Raw genomic sequence first — 20825 nt, forward strand, 5'->3', positions numbered from 1 at the left:
CCTCTGGACATCACAGCAGCGGTGAGAACAGGCAGATCTGTCAGCGGCTGCAGTCACCGAACATCTCCTGTTACATTCTAATCGGCACGTCCAACACATTCTGAATTTCTTGTAGAGTTAATTTTAAGGAAAACGGCAGAATTTAGTCCAGAGTTCTCATGGCCATGAGTCATCGTGGGATGCTGCAGGTTCAACACGCGTCTCGCTGCCCCGTGAGGGAACGTGTCTGCCTCTGCCGCCTCTCCTCACACCTGTCCCTTTGTTCCTTAACGAAGCCCAAATGTTCTTATTTTTACCCCGTTCACTGCCAAGTCTGAAAACCGTGCCAAGGATGGATGCGTGCTATCTTTTGAGGATCCTTTGTCTCAGCTGGGAGTGAGGTGCACATACGCTCACAGATGCGCGCGCGCGCGCGCGCGCGCGCGCGCACACACACACACACACACACACACACACAGTGCAGGATGACTTTTCCTCTTAGTGATTCTCTAGGTTAGTGACCACAAACTCAAATTCATTCCTTCGATGGGTAAATGTCTGAGCCCCTAATGGGTGGTGGTCACCAGCGTCACCCCCAGGGTGTATGGGGTCCAGGGAAATCATTTTTTGCAGGGCTTCTATCCTTTATAAACGATGTGAGTCACCCCAAATCACCAGGAGCAGCGGGGCCATGGGGCAGGCTTGCAGCCAGGAGGGTTGATGCCCCAGTCAGCCTCAAGTCCACTCGGTGGTGTTCGCAGCTGTCACCGCCCCCTTCTTACAACTGACCGCCAGTCCAGCTGGACTTAGGTCCAGATGGTCCCTCAGACCCCAGCGGCATCTCTCCCTGGACGATGCGGCCCCAGCTCGCACCCCTGGCAGAGCCCGGTCCTTCCCCACAAGCCCCAGGGCACCGGCGGCCCAGGCCCCTGCCTCACCCGGACACCTGGTGGTCCTCTCCCCGCACGCCCTGGACTTCCAAGCCCGTGGGCTCCTCCCTGCCTTGGGGCCTCTGTCGTGCCGTCCCCTCGTGTGGGAGCTGCTTCCTTGGATCTTTGCCTGGTTCACTGCGTTTATCAGCCAGCAGGACTCAGGGCTCTTTGCTCCAGAAAGCACACAGCGAGGGCTGCAGCTCCCCGCCCACCGGGCCGTCCGCTTGGAGGGCCCTCCCTTCTCCCTCTCCCACCCACTGGCCTTTCAGGAGGTGACCCTCGCCTCCTTCTGAAGGTTCCGGGCACCCTGCGTGTGCCACAAGCAGTGCACAGGACCCGTGGCTTCCCACCGATCCTCTATGGTTTTCCCACTGGCTCGGAGCTCCGACGGGGTGGACACCCAGAGGGGCACCAACGCACATGCTTTGGGAAAGGGACTAGTTTGGGCAGGAAGGCATCATGTTGTTTCAAAAGAAAGGCGGCATGTGATCCGGGAAGGGATATTTCCCTCCTTAGGAATGTGAAAGTTTAGGAACCGCGGTTTGGCTCTGCAGACCCTGGGCACGTCTGTGACCGCGATGATGGGTCCCTATTTGGAATCGGGCTTGTTGAGAGGCACGGGGCCGCGAGGCCCTGGGCGTGTGTGTGGTGATTCGGGGCTGGCAAAGCCCGTCTGCCCCCGACACCGTCCACCTCGGGCGCCAACATTTCCCCCCTAGAGAGTCATGCCTTTTCTGTGTCCCATTTTAAAAATAAAGTAACATTTATTTATTTATTCTACTTAGAAAAGTAAAACCAGCCACTGCAGAAAATTTGGAAACTACAGGAAATATCAGAAGACCCCCCACCCCACTGCCGCCCGTTCCAGCCGGCGTGCGAACTCCGCTTCTGCAGCCGAGGAACGGGTCCTCTGGCCGCGGCCGGGCCAGCGGTCCTTGGGCGAGAAGGCCCGGCCGGGCAGACGTGGCCTTGACGTCTGGGCACCTCCGGAGGGCCCTCTCCTCTCAGCACGCCCACTCGCGTCTCAGACGATGGTCCCGACGTTCCTCAGGCCTCTCTCCCAGCTCTCAGGTCCCCTGAGCACTGGGGGATCCCGGTGGGGTGTTCCCGTGGGATGTGTGCCCAGGGGGATGCCCGTGAGGAGGGCCTGGGTGCTGGAAAGGCCTCTCCGCCGGGACAAGCAGCGGCCCCGAGACAGGAGGGGCAGCTGCCGGGCTGCAGGGCGTGGTGTCGTGGGGGACCCGCCTTCACTCCTGAGCACCCCGCGGTGCTGGCCCCATGCTGGCCGTCCCTGGACACAGTGATGAGGCTGTGTGAGGTCCTGGGGCGGCCGTAACAAAGCACCGCCGACATTTATTCTCGTGCGGTCTGGAGACCAGAAGTCCGAGATCAAGGGGTTGCAGGCCTGTCCCTCCCGAGGGCTCTCTGCTGGACGTGAGGATGGCCGCCCCCTCCTGTGTCCTCACGTGCGTCCCTCTGTGTGCGTCTGTGTCCTCATCTCCTCTTTTTACACGGACACAGCCCTCCAGGTTAGGACCCACCCCAACGACATTATTTTAATGTAATCACCTCTTTAAAGATTCGACCTCCAAACGCAGTCACATTCTGAGGTGCTGGGGGTGAGGGCTTCCGAGTATACATTTTGGGGGACGTAATTCAGTCCATGATAAGGGAACTCGCCCCCCAGGACCTGGCTCCTACCTGAGGCACCCACCCCCAAGCTCCCGAGACGGTGGTACCCGCTGCCCCTCCACCTCCCCTGGCACGGGTTGGAAGCCCAGCCTGAAGCTGGGAAAAGCTGCCTGAAGACACTTCGAATCCCCAACACCCTCACCGGGTCCTCTCGGCTACCAGCGGAGAACGGCCCCCTCCAAATCCGCAGCGACGACTTTATCTGCCCTTCAGACAGATTACAGTTAAATTCTTTTGACTTAAATTTTAAAAACTCCCCTCACGGTAACACTGGAGGAGCAGTAAGAGTGAAAGAAGCCTCTTGTCTGGGGCCCGTTCCTGGGTTGGGGAGGGAACCAGCGTCACTGCTGCCCTTGGGGTCAGGATGGAGGTGGCATTTCCTGCTGCCACCCCGACCCGGTGGGGCAGCTCTGTGGCGCCTGGCTCTTCTCTGCCGGAAGCGACCTGAAAGCTGACAGTTCCCACCGACGCCTGCTTATCCAGGGTTAAGTACTTAGTGTGTGTGGTGTTTGTTCAACCCTCACACTGAATTGACTTTCCCGCGTGGCTTGGTTAAAGATGTCATGCTGGGGGCTTCCCTGGTGGCGCAGTGGTTGGGAGTCCGCCTGCCGATGCAGGGGACACGGGTTCGTGCCCCGGTCTGGGAAGATCCCACATGCCGCAGAGCGGCTAGGCCCGTGAGCCATGGCCGCTGAGCCTGCGCATCCGGAGCCTGTGCTCCGCAACGGGAGAGGCCACAACAGTGAGAGGCCTGCGTACCGCAAAAAAAAAAAAAAAAAAAAAAAAAAAAAGATGTCACGCTGGCCTCAGAAATCATGGCTGGAGGAGTCCACAGGAGGTGCCCGTGGTCTGAGACACGGCGGGCAGCATGAGACAGCGGGGTAGGGGCATTTGGCCACGGGGACACCCTCTAGACAGATGAAGCTCTCCTTTCTTCCTTCTTAGCTGTGAGGTCAGAGCTGAAATCACAAAAGGCTGCACGGCCTTTCTGATGGCGGTGGAGAGGCGGGCGGCCGTAGCTGTGTTCCCAGGGCAGCGCGCCCTCAGAGCTGAGCTCCCACGATGATGTTTAGGAAGGGGATTTGTCGGGGTTTATGAGATCCAGTCTTTGCCTGACATGTGTGCGTCATTCCTTGATGGCTCAGAGAAGTTCTTGGGGGAGAAAAATCACAGAAGAGGGCGCTGTCTTGTCCCCTTGTATGAACACAAGGTGATGGAGGTGCGGCCGGGCTGCAGGGTGGGGCCGAGTCCCGCTGTACCCGCTGCGTGCAGGTCTCCCACCACGGGGCTCGGCCCTGAGCCTTTTATCCTTCACTCTGACTTTACACTGAGGTTGATGGGGGCCGCCGCCGCCTCCCCACCCTCCGTCTCCTACGCGGTCACTCAGCCAGCGTGTGTGGTGCCCCAGGGCAGGAGGCCTTCCAGGTGTGGGTGTGTGCAGGCTGACGCAGCTGGATGGGGCCCCTGTCCGTGGGCTCTGGGGCTGGTCTGTGCAGCAGGGGGGCAGCTGGCAGTATTCCTGCCGCTCACAGAGACGGACGTCCCGTGTGAGACAGCTTTCAGTGGGGTCCCGATGCTCTAAGGGATCCCGTTAAAGGGACCAGGCTGGCTTCACAAGGACCCGGACGGTCACAGGTGCTGCCAGGACGGTCTCTCCTCTTGTTTGTCGATCTCATTGTCCCAGGACTTGGTATAACCTAACCCAGTCATGCAGATGAAGTGTGTTAGTGTGTGTGTGTGTGTGTGTACACACACGTGTACATGCGATTGCCTGTATAAGTGTATATGTGTGCATGTGTATACACGCATGTACACGTGTGATTGTGTATACACACATGCGTGTGTATATGCACACATGTGCCTGTGTATCATCGCATGCATGTGTGTTATGATCATGTGTACAGTGCACAGAAGCATCATGTGTGTGGACACCTGTGCATGTGTGATTGCACGTGTGTATGTAAGTAGGTGTGCGTGTGTCGACATGTGTGTCACCTATGGGTGGTTGCGTGTATACGTAAGCATGTGTGCACGCATGCGTGGATACATGTGTATGTGTATGCCTGTGTGGACACGTGTGTGGACCTGTGACTGTGTGTATATGTGCCTGTGTGTTTGTACATGCGTGTGCAGGAGTGTTAAATTCAGGAATCATTGTATGAAGTTTGATCAGGGGCAGAGTTTGGTGAGGTGGGCATTCGGCGTAACCCAGCAGACAGAAGGCACCATTCAGCACATTCCCTCACCGACTGGGAGGGCGGGTGGTAAAGTGTCTGTATAGGGTGACGTGCAGGTTGAAGGCCTCAATATCTAAACACGTACTAAGTTTGGGTTGTATTTTAGCCAAAGCTGCGGTATGTACTGGCTTTAGCAGATGAAAATGAAAAACAAAAATAAGAGAGGCGGAACCCAAGCCCCCTGTCCATATTGAACTGAATCCAAGGAGAGATGGAACATTTCACAGCTCAAAAATGAATTATTCAAAGATGGGAAGTAATATTCTAGAATTCACCAAGAGGGAATAGATGCTCTGAGGAAACTGAACCAACGTGCAAATGAAATGTCCACAGAGCTCAGATTATGCTGACGGCCTTTAAAGTCAGTTTTTAGAGCAGATGCTTTTGGGGGGACGGAGATGGAGATCACAGCCCCGGGAAGCACTGAGAAGCCTAAACGCACACAGGGAGGGGCTTCTGGGCGAGAGCTCAGGCGTGTGCAACCTGGCGAAGCCTGACTGTGAACTAGCCTGGGGCTGGGTCTCCCCTTGTGGGCGCAGGGCCACCCAGGACGTCCCCAGTGCTCGTGTCTAAAACAAAGGCAGGAAGAGAAGGACAGCTTCATCCCCTGAAACGGGGGCCCTGAAATGTGCTGAGTAAACGTGGCTCCTCTGCCCATCTGCCCGCTTAAACGTGGAGCTCCCATGCTGGAAACGGGCTCCAGCGTGCGATGGCTGGTACCCCGCATGGATTTCTCGGGCTCACGCTGCCTGCAGCCTGACCGAGCTGCCTCCGGCCTCACGTCCCTGGACGCAGCCCCCAACACCCACCTCGCAGCTCACAAACAGGACACGCACAGCCCCGCGCTCCGGGCACCGGTGTGACATTTAATGCTGAATTACGCGGAGGCACGCAGCACATCACTCAGGCCATCACTCTGAGACACACGGGTGAGGAAAGCACAGTGTCCTTTGTCTCCCCGTGGGAAGCGGGGGAGATTCCTGTGGTATATCAGAAGCAGCCCGGGACACACAACACTACCAAAGAAAAAGGACAGTACCCGTTTCTGTATAAGAATATATTATTTAAAAGACAGTTTAAAAATAAAAATTCTGTACAGCGTCGTGAAGTCCTTTTTTTTGTTATCAGTGAACAAAATGGTTCTTAGAAAACATGATCTCATGGTGGCAGATGCTCAGGACCACTTCTCCCCGCAGGGCCGATCCGCAAAGCCCAGCCGGCCGGGTCCAGAGAGCAGCCCACAGCACGCGGCTTTCTTCAGGCATGATCTGCTTGGAAAAGGAAAAAGACGGCTGGTTTGTGACTGTGGGATCGGAAATGTGCGGGCAGTGCCACAAATGTCACAGGCTCACACACGGGCAATGAGCACTTCTTCTGTCCCAGCACTCTGTGCGTTTCATCACTAAAGCAAGAGGAATGGGATTATTGCCTCTGGTTTAGAGACTGGGGCTCTGCGGCTCAGAGAGGTTGAGATGCTTGTGTACGTCACTCAGCTTGTAATTAGCAAAGCCCGGACTCAGAACAAGGATTGTTGGATGCCAGGGCCTGGTACCCACCTCTCCTCTATGAAACCAACCCAGTTCTCATGCCCTGTACCCTGACTGCTCTATGAGCGAGGATCTCCCAAGTGACCCTCATACACGTGTGCGGTGTGACCTTACCACGCGGAGGCCGAATGGGCTGGTTTGCCTTCTACCCGTTCCAGATGCAAGCGCGCGGGAAGTGCTTACAGCGACATAAGCAAAGACTTTATTTTTGAAAAGTAGTACCTGTGCTAATCATTGATCTTTTTCTAAGGCATGGCTCCTTTCAGAGCCTAATTGCAAAGATTATATGCAAGGGAGAAGCGTTTCATTTAAAAACATTCATACATTCAGATTCTCTCCCCTCCTTCCCTCCGTCCCTCCTTCCTTCCCAGATTTCCACGCCATCCCTATTTCAGTCTGGACTACCGTATACACTGAGACACCGTTCAGAACAGCATTACCTTCACGTTTTCCCCCATCTCTGCTTTTCTCTCTTGACGCGGTGCTCTCAGGTGTCAGGCTCTCAGCCTTCTGCTGTAACCAGGACAGAGGATACGGAAGGCAAAAATCAAGCTCCAGGAACCAGTGAGTGAGTGACTGCTCGTCTGCCCAAGACCTTCCCGGGGCTGCAGATGCTAAGACGCGGGAGGAGACTGGGGTCTACAGCCTGGGGGAGCTTCCCGGACAACAGCTCTGCACGGGCCACCTTCCCTGCGGTCAGAGGCCCCACTGCAGACGGCCACTGTCCTCGCACTCATGGCCGCAGATGCAGCGCCAGCGCACTGGTGGATGCGGGTGCGAAGTCCGAGGCCCTTTCACCTCTTTTGTGGGTCTGTTCTTTCTGGGAACAGGAAGGGGCACTGGAGCGTCCTAACGGCCCTTCTAGGCGGCTGGCCTGGGACCTGGAGACTGAGGCCTTCGCATCGATGGCTCTCAGTTGACCCTGGGGAATCAGGCCCCTTTAGCCCTCCTGTCAGGGGGCTCGGCAGGGGGACACCACCTCTTCCATCTGTTCTCTGCATCATTTGCTCTTAGGTTCTTGGAGTTTCAGGACCCGTCTGTGACTTTCTTTTTTTTTTTGCGGTACGCGGGCCTCTCACTGCTGTGGCCTCTCCCGTTGCGGAGCACAGGCTCCGGACGCGCAGGCCCAGCAGCCATGGCTCACAGGCCCAGCCGCTCCGCGGCATGTGGGATCTTCCCAGACCAGGGCACGAACCCGCGTCCCCTGCATCGGCAGGCGGACTCCCAACCACTGCGCTACCAGGGAAGCCCCTACATTCCTGAGCTCTTAACTCTCCACAACGTCTTAGTACTTGTGAGTTCCCCAGCACTCCCTTTTTCAGTCCTTCACCTGGAATGCTGAGGGTATTTTAAAATTTTTTTTTGTGTGGTATGTGGGCCTCTGACTGTTGCGGCCTCTCCCGTTGCGGAGCACAGGCTCCGGAAGCGCAGGCTCAGCGGCCATGGCTCACGGGCCCAGCCGCTCCGCGGCACGTGGGATCTTCCCGGACTGGGGCACGAACCCGCGTCCCCTGCATCGGCAGGCGGACTCTCAACCGCTGCGCCACCAGGGAAGCCCCGTCTGTGACTTCTTGGGGGAAGAATCCGAGTAGAGGAATCGGCTGCCGGCCTGGATTGCCCGTCGACCCATCAGCATTTACCGAGCACCATATTGCGTGCGGCATTGTACACGAAGGAGGTCGAGAGCCGCACCGAGGCTCAGCGGGCGCAGTGGGAGTTCCTGGCTGCAAAGACGGGGCGGGGCCCTGCCCGCAGTGAGGACAAATGGCACAGAAGGGGGCCCTTGGGTGGGCGCGGGGGGGACACTGGCCAAGGCCAGAGGGGGACCAAGCCCGAGGCAGCAGGGCCGGGCCCCGGAGAGAGGGGGTGGGAGCGTGGACGGAAGGGAGGCCACGCTCAAGTGGCTGGACGTCACGGGGGGAGGTCCCAGGGGTCCCAAGAGGCAGGGGGACCTGAAGCAGATCTGCACACACTGGGGTCCTGCCTTGGCCAGACCAGCTTCTGGGGCTTTTCTGAAAACCTCTACCCCCGCTCTGAGCCTATGAACTGGACCTCCCTGAACCAGGATCAATCCCAACAGCAGCCTGGAGCCAGACCCAGCCCCTCCTCAAGGTGCCACGTGGTAGCCCTGTGGCCAGGTCGTGGTGGTGGCTTTTCCCGTGCCAGGGGAAGCGTCTCTTCCGCCGCCCTCCCTCTGCACAAGGTCAGCCCCGGGAGGAGGTGAGGGACCCGCGCGGGGCCAGGGCGCTGCTCTGAGGGGATGCAGGCAGCCAAGGTGCTGTGATGCTCTGCGTTTCCCGTGGGCGATTGCGACCACGGAGCACCGACTCTGCCCGAGGTTCTGTGCGTTCCGTGCCGTGAGCTCCCCGAGGAGCGACCCCTCTCCTCCGTGGGACGTACGAGCTCCCATCTGGAGGGCCGCCCGGGCCGTGTGGCCGGGCCCCGCGGCCCCCACGCCTGCGGCAGCCGGCTCACCTCCTTCATGGCGTCCATTTGCTTCAGCTCCTCGTAGCGGTCTCTGGACTCCCACAGGGGCTGCAGCATGAGCTCCCCCACCGCAGGGAAGAGCTGCGAGGGAACACACGGGCCGTCTCAGCAGCTGGTCCCCCTCGCAGAAAACGCTGGCGCAAAACCGTGCCCGGTCCCGTGCGTCCCGGGAGAGAAGCCGCACAGGAAATGTGCTTCTGTCCAAGGGGCACCTGTGGACCCTCTTGGGTCTCGGCTGCGGCGGAACCCAAGGTGTCCGAGGTTGGAAGCCGACTGGTCAGTGAGTCCCGGGAGCCCTCGGGGAGGGAGAGCCCCCGCTCGCTGCCCACCCACCCCTTCCAGGTCCCTGCTTCCCGCTCTCACACTGTCCTCGCGGACCTGGCAGAAGCCACCCCCTGCCCTCTGCTTGAAGGGACCCCCGACTGTCCAGCCTGCAGACTCTCATCTTCCAAACGCCAACCTTGCCTACTAGAGCCCTGGCAGCCCCGGGGCGGGAGGGGTGAGGCTGCTCGCACCCCGCCCCCCCGCTGCCCCCGTCCCGCTGCTGCGTGGCCCAGGAGCCCTCCGCCCACTCCGTGCTCAGGCCTGGCCCTGCGGCTCCCGCCTCCCCGGGGCCACCTGCTGAGCATCTTTACCTTTGAGACTCAGCTCTGAGGGGCTCGCCTCTCACTCCGAGACCCCCCGGCGGGCCCCAGGGAGCCCAGTGCACACAGCCCTCAGCCCCTCGCGCTTCCTGTGCTCCCCCAGCCCTGCTCCTGCCCTGTGGGAGCCACCATCGCCCTGCTGTGCCCTGGCACCCGGTGCCCACGGGGAAGACCCCGCAGCCTGAGGAAGGAAGCTGCAGACAGGGAGACAAATTCTAGGCGGAACGGAGCCACGGGGCTTGAGGAGGGTGTGCTCAGGGAGCTCTGGAAGGTTGCTGAGCAGGGCATGGGGTGCCCAGGCCACGGAGGGTGGGCTCAGAGGTGGAGGCTTGAAGAAAGGCAGGACCAGGAGCTGAGGGCCGTCCTGCAAGACAGGAGGGCCTGGGAGGGCGGGGGGCTGTGTGCCCTGTGCTGGGGGCAGTGGGGAGCCATGGAAGGCTCGGGAGAGAGGCAGAGGCCGGCTCCTTGCTGAGGATTAACCTGGTGTCAGCCGTGTGCCGGGTGGGGTGGGGGGCAGGTTAGAGGGGCTTCTGTAGGCAGAGTTGAAAGGCTGACAGGGACTTGGCCGGTGCCCTGGGAAGCGGGGCCCTGGGGGGGCGCCCAGAGGCACCATGGGGGAGGGTGGCCAAGGGTGGGGCGGTGTCCATGGGGGAGGGTGGCCAAGGGTGGGGCGGCTTTGCTGCTGGGTCGCTGCCCGGGGGGCGGCCAGTGCACACGTGTGTGTCCGTGTGAGCGTGTGAGTGTGCGTGCACCTGTGCATGTGTGTGCACACATGTCTGGGTCACTCACCTTGGTCACCGTTTCAAACATCGGGATCAGCACGAAGCTGATGAACCCAGTCTGGGCCGTGGCCTTGGTCACTTTGTCCCGGTCCATGAAAGGCGCCACGGGAAGGCCCTCCGACTTCTCGCGGTCGCTCTGCGGGGAAGGCAGAGGACACACGTTAAAGAAAGAAACACCCGTGGAATCTGGGGGCTTCCAGGATCATCGTCTGAGAGGAAGAGAGAAACAGCTAATACGCCAACGGAACCACCCGCGTCATGCACGTCCGTGACCATGTGGGACGATGGGGACGCCGTGAGTGCGAACTGGGTGCCCGCTGGGCCTGCAGGGTCGTGCGGGGGGCGGGGGCAGGGAGGGGCTTTAACTAGTGGTAACAGGGGCACTAATGTGGTAACAGTTTGACATTAGCTTTTCCTGTTGGTGCCTGTCTTTCGTGTCTCAAATTACACGTGCGCCTGCTGGGAAGGCTTCCGGAGGCGGTGATGCCGGAGGCCACCTTGGCCCATCCGTCACGCTTCCAACAGGAACCCAGTTAAGGGGCTAACGAGCCCAGGAGGCGTGATGCTGCGTGACGCTGTCTGATGCTCCTACCTGCATGAAATACTCCTCTAATAAACAATCCACCCAGGGTTCCGCCACCTCCATCGGACGGACCTCGTTAGAGATGTCACAGCACTTAATCAGGATCATCTTCAGCTGAAAGAAGAGATCTGGAATCAGCTGTGCAACACGGGACACATCCCACAGCGCTGTGCGTCTGGACTCACCATCACTGGCCGGCAGGGAACGAGGGCGGGTGATGCCGGCGGAGGGGAACCCAGCATTGTTGCCCCCTGCCCCCCACAAGGACATACTTCCCGCTGCAGGGGGAAGACGGGGCATCCCCGCACCCCCGAGGGTCAGAATCTTTCCTGGAGGGGCCTCAGTAGTAGGAAAGCCCCTTGAACACACGGACGTTTTGTCATACAAACTATACACTGCAAAGCTCAGAAGTGTCTTCTTGATGTCGAGAATATGTAAAAAGTGTAGATAGATGGTATTGCCTGGAGGCAGAGGTTTAACAGATGACGAGAAAAACCCCAGCGGGTGGAGAGTGCTGGGACCCCAGAGCACTGAAGAGGTGGGCTAGAGACACAGGGTAAAGGGGATCCTCATGTAACAGCAGGGAGGGCGCCCACCGGCCTCGGCACCCCGCCGCCTGAACACCGGGGAGCGATGCAGGGGTGGGAACCACAGTCCTGCCGGCTGGCCCAAGGGGCATCCAGGGCAGGACTCCACCTCTGCCGCCCCCAGCACGGGGGGAGCAGTCCCACAAATGCCAAGGCGGCCCTGGCTTCTGCCCTCTGCCCTCTGCCCTCTGCCCCCAAGCCTGGCGCTCCCCTGTGTTGGCCAGGCCTCTGTATGCAGGCTTACCTTCACCTACTTATAACCTTCAAATCTGAATGAGATGGGGGAATGGGAAAGGGGTGACTTTAACTAGGAGAGGGGGTCCTGCTGGGGTGACAGGGGGCTCTCCCTGCTAAGTGCCGGGACTTGGAAAGCCGGCTTCACCGACACCTCGCTGCGAGGCGAGGTCACACGTTTTCCTTTGGCGCTTCGGTCTCCAGTCTGAGCTGGGGGTGGCGCTCACTCCCCAGCCCCCCAGAGAGGGAAGACAAGCCGCTCACCAGGGTCATGTGCTCCTCGTTGCTGTAGTCAAAATTCTCCATTTTTTCTTTGAAAGAATCCATAATTTCCGCGTGCCTCGCCATGTCGGTGGCCAGGATTAACGTGATCACCCCCTGAGGAGCGAAGGCAAAGTGTGAACGCGGGGCACGATCCCAACAGTGACTCAGTGAGCGCCTGCTGTATGCAGAGCCTTCTGCTCACACCACTTCATCTGGGCCTCCTGCCAACGCCACGCGCGTGTCTAAGAACCACTGTCCTCGTTTTTATAAAGAAACTGAGAGCCGGAGAGGCTGGGGAGCCTGCCCAGGCCTCAGCTGGCGAGTGGAAGGCTGGGGGTTGAGCCCCGGGCTGCCAGACACAGGCTGTGTCCCTGGAGAAGGCAGCGCATCGGGCCCGCCAAGACCGTTCACCTGCAGAGGGCAGGCTCAGCACGTGTCTCCTTGCGAAGTCCAGACGCTTTCAGCCGAGGACAAATGCTCCCCGCTGATGCAGTAATTTAGGTATATGGTTTGTTCCTTCCAGAGCTTGTTGTTGGAGGTCAGTGACCTATTTTCCAAGAGTATTTTTTTCCTGTTATCTAATCTGTATGTGATGATATGTGCTTATCTTGCTTGGGAGCGATCAAAGTCTGATCATATAATAGCATGCTTCTATTAACGAATTTGTAGGTAAGGATAAAATAAAGGTTGTTTCGTTTTGTTGTTTTTGGCCATGTGGCATGCGGGATCTTAGTTTCCCGACCAGGGATCGAACCCGCACCCCCTGCATTGGAAGTGCAGAGTCTTAACCACTGGACCCCTAGGGAAGTCCCCAAATAAGTTTTTTAATACAAATATTTTGACCTTGTTAACCCAGTATTGGTTTAGTAGAAATAACATAATTTGAAACCATCCACCCACCCACTCATCCACCCATCGATTTATCTGTCTCCCCACCCGTCCACTTGTCCACTCACCCACCCATCCATCCATCCACCCACCCACTTGTCCATCCGTCCATCCATCTAGTCAGTCATCCATCCATCCTACAAACATTTACAGAACACACCTCTGTGCTGAGTATGGTGTTCTACTTTTCCAAGAAAACACCACCACAAACATCAAATACACAACTCAAATCAGTCAAGACAGATAAAAAATGGGGGGGCGGGCTTTCCTGGTGGCGCAGTGGTTGGGAGTCCGCCTGCCGATGCAGGGGACACGGGTTCGTGCCCCGGTCCGGGAGGATCCCACATGCCGCGGAGCGGCTGGGCCCGTGAGCCATGGCCGCTGAGCCTGCGCGTCCGGAGCCTGTGCTCCGCAACGGGAGAGGCCACGGCAGTGAGAGGCCCGCGTACCGCAAAAAACAACAAAAAAAAGGGGCATCACTGGCCTTTTCAATTGTGCGATTTCTCGGTAAAGATTTAACTGTATTGTTAGTGAAGGATCTGTTCCTATGATGAGTTATTCCTCAAAATATTCAAGGACGAAATATTATTAAAAATTGGGACAATGGATTTTACCCTTAGGAAGCGTTAACGTCAGTAAGGTGTTGGGCAAGGTCAGCCTGTGTCCCCGTGGCGGGCGGCACGAGCAGGGCCCCGGCCCCTGGGTCGGCTCCTCCGCGGGAGCGGGGTGCTGCTCTGACCCCTCCACGCACAAAGGGGCTCAGCTGCCTGAATCCTCTGGGCCGCGTCCCTGGCAGGGCTCCTCACCCGGCAGCCATCAGGGCGGCACAAAGGCAGGGTCCTTTCTTCAGGGTTTGCCCCTTTACCTGCCTCACAGAAAGACTCACTCCAGCTCGTGGAACATGTCGCGTGTGCCTGCTGGGTGGGTCCATAAACGTGGAAGCGAGGCCAGAAAGCCAGCAGATAGAAAGCCAGCAGATAAAGGGGAGGTAACTGTACCAGGAGCCGGTGATTCACCAGGGCGGTAATTAAGCCCTGATTGAGCTCTGACTGCCTGGAAGCTGGAAGGATGGGGAACGAGGCTGCTGTCGTCTGATAAGGTGAAGCTATCAGTTCTCCTGGAGGGAGGGGACTGTGTCCTGGCCCTGGGCTCTAGTGCATCTTGGAGCAAGGCCACAGAGACACCGAACAGACGCGGCGTGTGGCTCCTCCTATGCCGTGGACACGGCTCCCGTTCTAAGTGCCACATGCTGGGGGACAGAACGGCAGGAAGGCATCCCCTCACAGTTCTGGAGGCCGCAAGTCTTGAAACCAAGGTGTCCCCTCTGAAGGCTCCGGGGATGGTCCATTCCCTACCTCTTCCTGTTTCTGGTGGCCCCAGCGCTCCTTGGCTTGTGTCCACATCACTCCTGTCCCTGCCCCTGTTGCCTCTCTGTATCTCCCCTCTGTGTGTCTCTTATGAGGACACTTGTCATTGGATTTCACATCCACATGGATAACCTGAGGTAACCTTGTCTAAAGCTCCTAATTTAATTATGTCTGTAAAGACTCGTTCACAGGTCCTGCGGAGTCAGGAAGAGGACACACCTTTTTGTTTTTTTTTCTTGGTTGGGGGGGTGGCTATCATTCAACCCACCTCACTCCTCCAAGATCTCTCTGACATCGCCCCTCCCCCAAACACGCCAGAGGATGGGACACAGGGCTGCGTGCAGCGGGACCTCCTGTGTGTGTAGGGGCGTCACTTTTGGTGAGTTGGAAGCATCTGACCCGACAGCTGGCCTCCCTCATCCTTTTCCCAAAGTGCCCCGAGCAGCAGAAATGTCTCTTCGGAAATGGGTGGTGGGGCTGCAGGGGACAAGAGCAGGGCCTAGGGGACACTGGTCGGGGTTCTGCTGGGCTGGGTGCTGCAGACGTGTCTGCCCAGGGCCTGCTCCCTTGAGCTCCTGCTCGCCTGTGTCAGCCTCACTTTCCTGGGCTGTGAGACGAGAAAGGACGGATCTCAAAGGGTTCAGTTAAATGGTGGCCGTGACCTGCAGGTCCCTGGAACACCGTGCATGCGTGCCAAACGCAGACCTCTTCCCAGGGTGCCGCTTGGCCTTGGAGGAGGCTGGGGAGGAGGGCCGGCCCCCCAGGATCCCTGGTGGGGGACTGGGAGATGTGGGAGCCTCAGGCACGGGGCGAGAGGGCTTCTGCTCTCTGGTCGGACTCACTGTCCCCCCGGTGCCTCCCACTCTGCGGTGGGGTGCCCTCACCCCGCACACCTGTCTGATCTGCTTGAAGCCCTCCGCCGGCACGCTGGAGAAGATGTTGCACTCGGGCTGGCTGAGGATCTGGAAGGCCACGGCACAGTGGTGGTTCTCCAGGGGCGAGATGTCATTGTAGCGGATGGCCAGCTCCGTGCGGGCGTTGATCTGGTACCTGGGGTTGGAGGAGAGAGCAGAAGGGCCCTCGGGCACCCGCACTCAGAGGCACCTGCGAGTCGGGGCAGCGGCGCTGGTGGTGGGGTGGGGAGGTGCATGGAGGCTGGAAGGGATGGAGGGGACCGCACTCTGCTCGTGCCAGGAGCCCCCTTCTCCTGGCTCTCCTGGGTCTCTGCTGCCCCTCCAACTGGATACCTCCAAGTTGCTGTAGTCCTAACAGTGGAGGTCACCAAGAAGCCTCAGCGCCTCCCCGTCCTGTGCCCTCAGAATGGCCAGACACACTGCAGACGTTATCAGTATGTGGAGGACTGGGGTGCAGACACCCTGCAGATGTTATCAGTATGTGGAGGACTGGGGTGCAGACACCCTGCAGACGTTATCAGTATGTGGAGGACTGGGGTGCATTTTCTCGTCATCTGCTGTGGGCACGGCCCTCGGCTGGCCTGTGCTTGGGCACGTCATCCGAGTGTGAACTGAGGGCATGGATGCCCACGGGGCCGCCTCCTCAGAGGGGCACAAACGTCCACACCTTGGAATCCGCTCTGGTCCTGACAAACGACGGCACGCTTCTCGGGCAGACCTGGCATCATCACCCGCCCAGTGATACTCGATACGCAAATACACGAATTCGATAGAACCACCAATGTGCCACTAGGAACACAAAGCAGCGCCACCCGGCCTGGACTCTGGCAGGCACGTGGGGTGGCACTCGGGGGCCTTCGCCCCAGAGGCGGGAGTGGACCAACGTTCCAGCAAAGCCTGGCCCGTCCTCCTGGCTCCACACCTGCCCTGGACCCTCCCACCTCCCGCTCGTCCACAACCCTGCTCTTGCTGTCACAGCCCCTGCCTCTGCTTTGCTCCTGTCGGAAACGGGCTGGGGAGGCTGCCCACAGGGGAGTGAGATCCAGAGACCGGGGTGGGGCTGCCCCTCCCCGTCCACGTGTGTGCGGGAGTCCCCGCCTGCTTCGGGGGAGGGAGGTCCTGCTGCCGTCGGGGCTTTGCCGGTGCAGACACAGAGGGCTATGGCAGCCCCTCTGGCTTTGGTAACCTCCAAGGTCCTGCGCCGGGAGGCCCGGGCCCCGGACACAGTCCCAAGCGGCGAGCCATGTCCTAAGAGGTGGGGTGGAGCTGGGGGCTTAGGAGGCCTTGGCCGACTGCTCCAGCTTGGAACTGGCAGAGGGTTGAGCTGAAAAGTTCACCTCTGATGCGCAGAGGCCCCTTTACAAGGGAAAAAGAGACAGAGAAGAAGACCGCGTACGCACGTGTTGTTGTAGCCTGGATGATCCAAGTCATGGCAGATGGCCGCTGTCATTAAGATCAAGATATCCATCTGGGAAAACTTCTCCTGGATCAGAGAGAGAGTGGGGTGGGGTGAGGAGGGGGCTGGAGTCGGGTGATACAGGGGGACGAAGCCCCTCCAGCTGCCGGCCCGGTGGGGGAGGACCTGCCTCTCCCTGGGGCGGGGCGGGGGTGGGCGCCCATTTGCTCACTGACCACGCCGGGCAGCGGGCTCCCCCAGACCCACCTGCAGCCCGCAGAGCCAGGTCATGCTGTACATCATCTGGGTGACGCAGAAGCAGTGACGGAAGTTGTGGAAAGGGTTGTTACGGTAGTTGTCGTGCACGCAGAGCTGCGGAGACGAGAGGGTCCGCCCTGTGGCCAGCTGCCCACCCCTCCCCCCAGCTCCTGGCACCTTCTTCCCGGTGCCAACTGCCTGCTCCCCACCTGGCCCTCATCCAACTGCCCTCCCGTTTCCCGAGGGTGAGAGCACCAGGGGGCCCAGGGGCCTGAGGATGTCCGGGGGCCACACCATGGCCCCCACGATCCCACCCCGGGGAAGGTGTCCCCAGGGGAGCCACGCTGGGGCGTGAAGCTTGGGGGAAGAGTTGGGGGTCTATACGCGGGGAGCTGGGTCCCCAGCCACCATCAAATCTTCCACAGGCTTTTAACATCTGGTTGTGAGCAGTATTTTATTAAAAAGAAAGATCTGGGGCTTCCCTGGTGGCACAGGGGTTAAGAATCCGCCTGCCAACACAGGGGACACGGGTTCGAGCCCTGGTCCGGGAAGATCCCACATGCCGCGGAGCAACTAAGCCCGTGCGCCACAACTACTGAGCCTGTGCTCTAGAGCCCGCGAGCCACAACTACTGAGCCCACGAGCCACAACTACTGAGCCCGCGTGCCTAGAGCCCGTGCTCCACAACAAGAGAAGCCACCGCAATGAGAAGCCCGCGCACCGCAATGAAGAGTAGCCCCCACTCGCCGCATCTAGAGAAAGTCTGTGTGCAGCAACGAAGACCCAATGCAGCCAAAAAGAAATAAATAATAAATAAAATTAATTAATTAAAAAGAGAAAGATCTGCTGCTAAATACTCTCTCACACACACACCCTGGCAATCACACAAACGCAGTCACGTGCATACGCTTACACGTGTGTACATGCACACGTACATGCACACGCCCCACAAGTATGCAGGCACCGGAACTCACAGTCACATGCACACACACACAAATACAAACGTACACTCACATGCACCCCCCCACGTACACACCTGCACAACACGCTCACTCACATGCCCGCGCAGCTTAGAGCACCTGCTTCACTTGCCCCTCCCCATTCTTACTATTTTCTCGCTCACCAGAGCAGGGGCCTAAGAGCAGAGAGTGTTTTGGGGGAGGGGGATGGGCAGAGACTGGCTGACCGTCCCCGCAGGGCTCTCATGGAAGCGTGGCTTCCGTCTGTAGGAAGCCCAGGGCCATCAGGAAGGCGCCTACAGTCCATTCCCGTGAAACTGTGTCGGGGGGACGGGGGGGCCTGACACTCACCAGCCACCGCTTGAGGGTGATGGGGTTGATGCCAAAATCTCTGACCAGGCCGAGGTCGTGGTACATGTGCTCTAAGCAGCTCAGCATCTGCGGGCACAGGAGGAGAAGGACGGTCAACAGCCAGGGCGGCCAGGAGACGCGCTCAGGGCGGGCCGGGTGGCTTCTCCAGCCGCACAGAGAATCCACCGGGGAAAGTGGGAGCCACGCCCAGCCCAGCCCAGAACTGGGATGACGTCCCAGACGGAAAGTCCTTGATGGCCACCACACACGGCTCTTCCTCGAGGGCACGGCACACACGCAGGCCGGGTGCCAGAGTTTGGAAACGGGGGCCTTGAAGGAGCCCCTGGCAGAGCGCCGGGACTGTGGGGTCCCGGGTGAGAGCGAGACGGCCGGAGTCCGGGCTGCCGGCCGGCTGCTGCCCGGATCACCCCAGCTTTGCCGGCAGCACGAGCGCCCAGCCAGGGTTTTGCCGTCCAGAGGGGCTGTGGGTCCGACAGCCCCGCTCCCCGTCCCACCAGCCTATTCGCAGCTGCGGGCAACCCCGAGGAGCTGAAATATTTGCTGTGAAATCCGAGTCAAGAGGCGGAGGTGATCGGCAGACAAAACCATCTGGTGCCACTTATGTGGCAGCTTCGGAGCAGGAGTGACGTGTCTGAGCATCTGCTCGCGCTGACGCTGCGGCGAGCCCTGGGCTGGGCAGCTGGATAAGGCTGAGTGCGGAGCACGCGCGAGGTGACCGAGAGGCCCCGCGGCCTTCAAGCCTGCGCTCGGCAGACGCGGCGTCGGGGGCAGCACTCAGGTCAGCCCGCGAGAGCGGAGCAGCGGGAAGTCACCTCCCTGCCTGGTCTGCGATCGGAGGATGCTGGGCCCCTGGGTGATGCTGGGTGCGTCACCCCCCCTTGAAGGGAGAGAGGTGAACCACCACCACCCGGGAGCCCTGATGTTCTCGGGGTGCGAGCCACTTCTTGGGTGGCCAGATGCAGTTTTGGGGCCAGGCGGGCTGTTGAAGCTTTCAGGTGTGTCCCTGTAGCTGTTCACCTTTGCCGTCCACACTCCAAAGTTCATGGCCTCCCCAGAGGCCAGGGCTCCCGTCTTTGAGCACCTCTGGTTTGCCACTGTGGGCAGCTAGGTGCTTTTCGGAAGCACTGGGACCCCTCCCAGGCTGCCCGGGGTCATGGAGCTGTGCTGGCGAGGGCCTGGGCCGGCAGATGGCCACACGGGCCGAGCCCACTGGCAGGGGGCTGGTCCCTCCTTTCACCCCCGCCCTGATGGCGGCTGCACATACACCCCGAGTGTGGAGGGCCACCTTCGCATCCCGCATGCGTGGGTCCTTCCACCTCTCAACGTGAGGGTGGCGTTCCCTCTCTGGCCACAAGCAGCCGGTGCCCCAAGGAGACAGGAACGGCGGGGGTTCCACCATCAGGGCCCCAGCTTTGCTCTTCCTCCCTGTGGGCTGCTGAGGTCAAAACGACTTTGGGGAGAGTGAGATGTGCTCGGTAGCGGCGCTTGGCCACCTGCTGGAAGCAGGGCTGCGTGTTCTGAGCTCCTGTGCGTCCAGGCCAGCAGGGTCCCCTGCTCAGCGAGAGCTTTTGGGACATGAGGTCCTAATGCTTCTCCTGGAAGATGTGACTCTTCTCCTCCTGCCGTGGTCCCCCTCCACCACGTCCATTTCTGATCATGCATCGATCTGGCAGGTGACAGCTGCACACTTAGAATGCCTCCTCCACCCCTGAACTTGCGGCTCCAGCCCTGCGTGCTGACTGGTTGGACGGTTTGGAGCACACGTGTCACCTAGGGCCTTTCCTCAGGCGCCGGCCAGCATGCGGCCCTTCTCAGGGTGGACCCGGCGGGGCGGAGGCGGGACCTGCACTTTCCTGGCCCCTCTTGCTGGGGCTTCTCTCATCCTGGGAGACCAGCCAGGGAAGGCGGTTCACACAGGAGATTCCAGGCCCAGGCGGGGAACGACGACCTGGACGGTGAACGCTCAGCGTGCACCGTTCCTTTGCTGGAGCGCAGGGAAGTCGCTCAGCGGATCTCGTCCAAGTGGGTGAGCCCCGCCGGGGCTCCCGTGTTACCAAAAAGCTGGTAAGCGTCTGTGGATTCTGGTGGCCTCGTGTCCACGTGGAGGGACTTTTTGTTTTCTCCGGGTTCAGAGAGAGGAAGGTATAACTGATGCTATAGACTAAACAACAACAAAACGATCTCCATGTTTGTGTTTTCGCAGCAAAAGGGGAATTTTAAAGGAGTGTGTTCTTGCTGCAGAAAGTCACTCTGGGTCCCCGAGGCCTCACAGCTGCCTGGGTCGCCTACTCTCAGCAGCACCTCCGGTGGAAGCTCCTTCCTGAAATCCTCCCCAAGCCCGCAAGGCCTGCACCCTGCAGGCCTGGGGATCAGGACGCAGCCCGGGGGGCTGCTGGGCGGAGGGGGTGCACCGAGCAGCCAGAGCCTGGGTTCGAGGCCCCGCCGCTCACCTGCTCCTTGGCCCTGACACCCCTTCCCGAGCCCACCAAGGGGCAGTTTGGCTGCCAACCTGGAGAATGAAGTTGAAAGACAAAGAAGACAGAGGAGAAGCCGAGGAGAAGAGCGATGGGGCCGCTCCCGTCTGGTCCCCAAAGCCGGTCCCGGTCCCAGGCGGCTCCTGCACTCACCTCGTTGGGCTCCCAGAGCCAGACGTCGAAGGTGGGCTTCCGCAGGGCGTCTACGGTCTCGGGGGACAGCAGGTAC

The 20825-nt window shown here is 59.7% G+C and overlaps 1 protein-coding gene across 1 annotated transcript in view; it reads right to left on the reverse strand.

Annotated features, from left to right (window-relative positions):
• Positions 1-5993: 5993 nt before the first annotated feature.
• Positions 5994-20825, reverse strand: part of PDE9A (phosphodiesterase 9A) — a 99546-nt gene continuing 84714 nt past the window's right edge. The window contains exons 9-19 of the mRNA XM_082838986.1: positions 20750-20824; positions 18102-18188; positions 16801-16905; positions 16538-16620; positions 15117-15273; positions 11969-12082; positions 10893-10997; positions 10308-10436; positions 8863-8955; positions 6828-6900; positions 5994-6108 (exon numbers count right to left, since the gene is read on the reverse strand). Of these exons, the coding sequence (XP_082695112.1) occupies positions 6098-6108; positions 6828-6900; positions 8863-8955; positions 10308-10436; positions 10893-10997; positions 11969-12082; positions 15117-15273; positions 16538-16620; positions 16801-16905; positions 18102-18188; positions 20750-20824 (1032 nt within the window). The 3' untranslated portion in view covers positions 5994-6097. The remainder of the gene's footprint in view (positions 6109-6827; positions 6901-8862; positions 8956-10307; positions 10437-10892; positions 10998-11968; positions 12083-15116; positions 15274-16537; positions 16621-16800; positions 16906-18101; positions 18189-20749; position 20825) is intronic.

This window comes from Leucopleurus acutus (assembly GCF_964270905.1).
Source record: "Leucopleurus acutus genome assembly, chromosome: 5".
In the NCBI taxonomy this organism is placed as follows: Eukaryota; Metazoa; Chordata; class Mammalia; order Artiodactyla; family Delphinidae; genus Leucopleurus; species Leucopleurus acutus.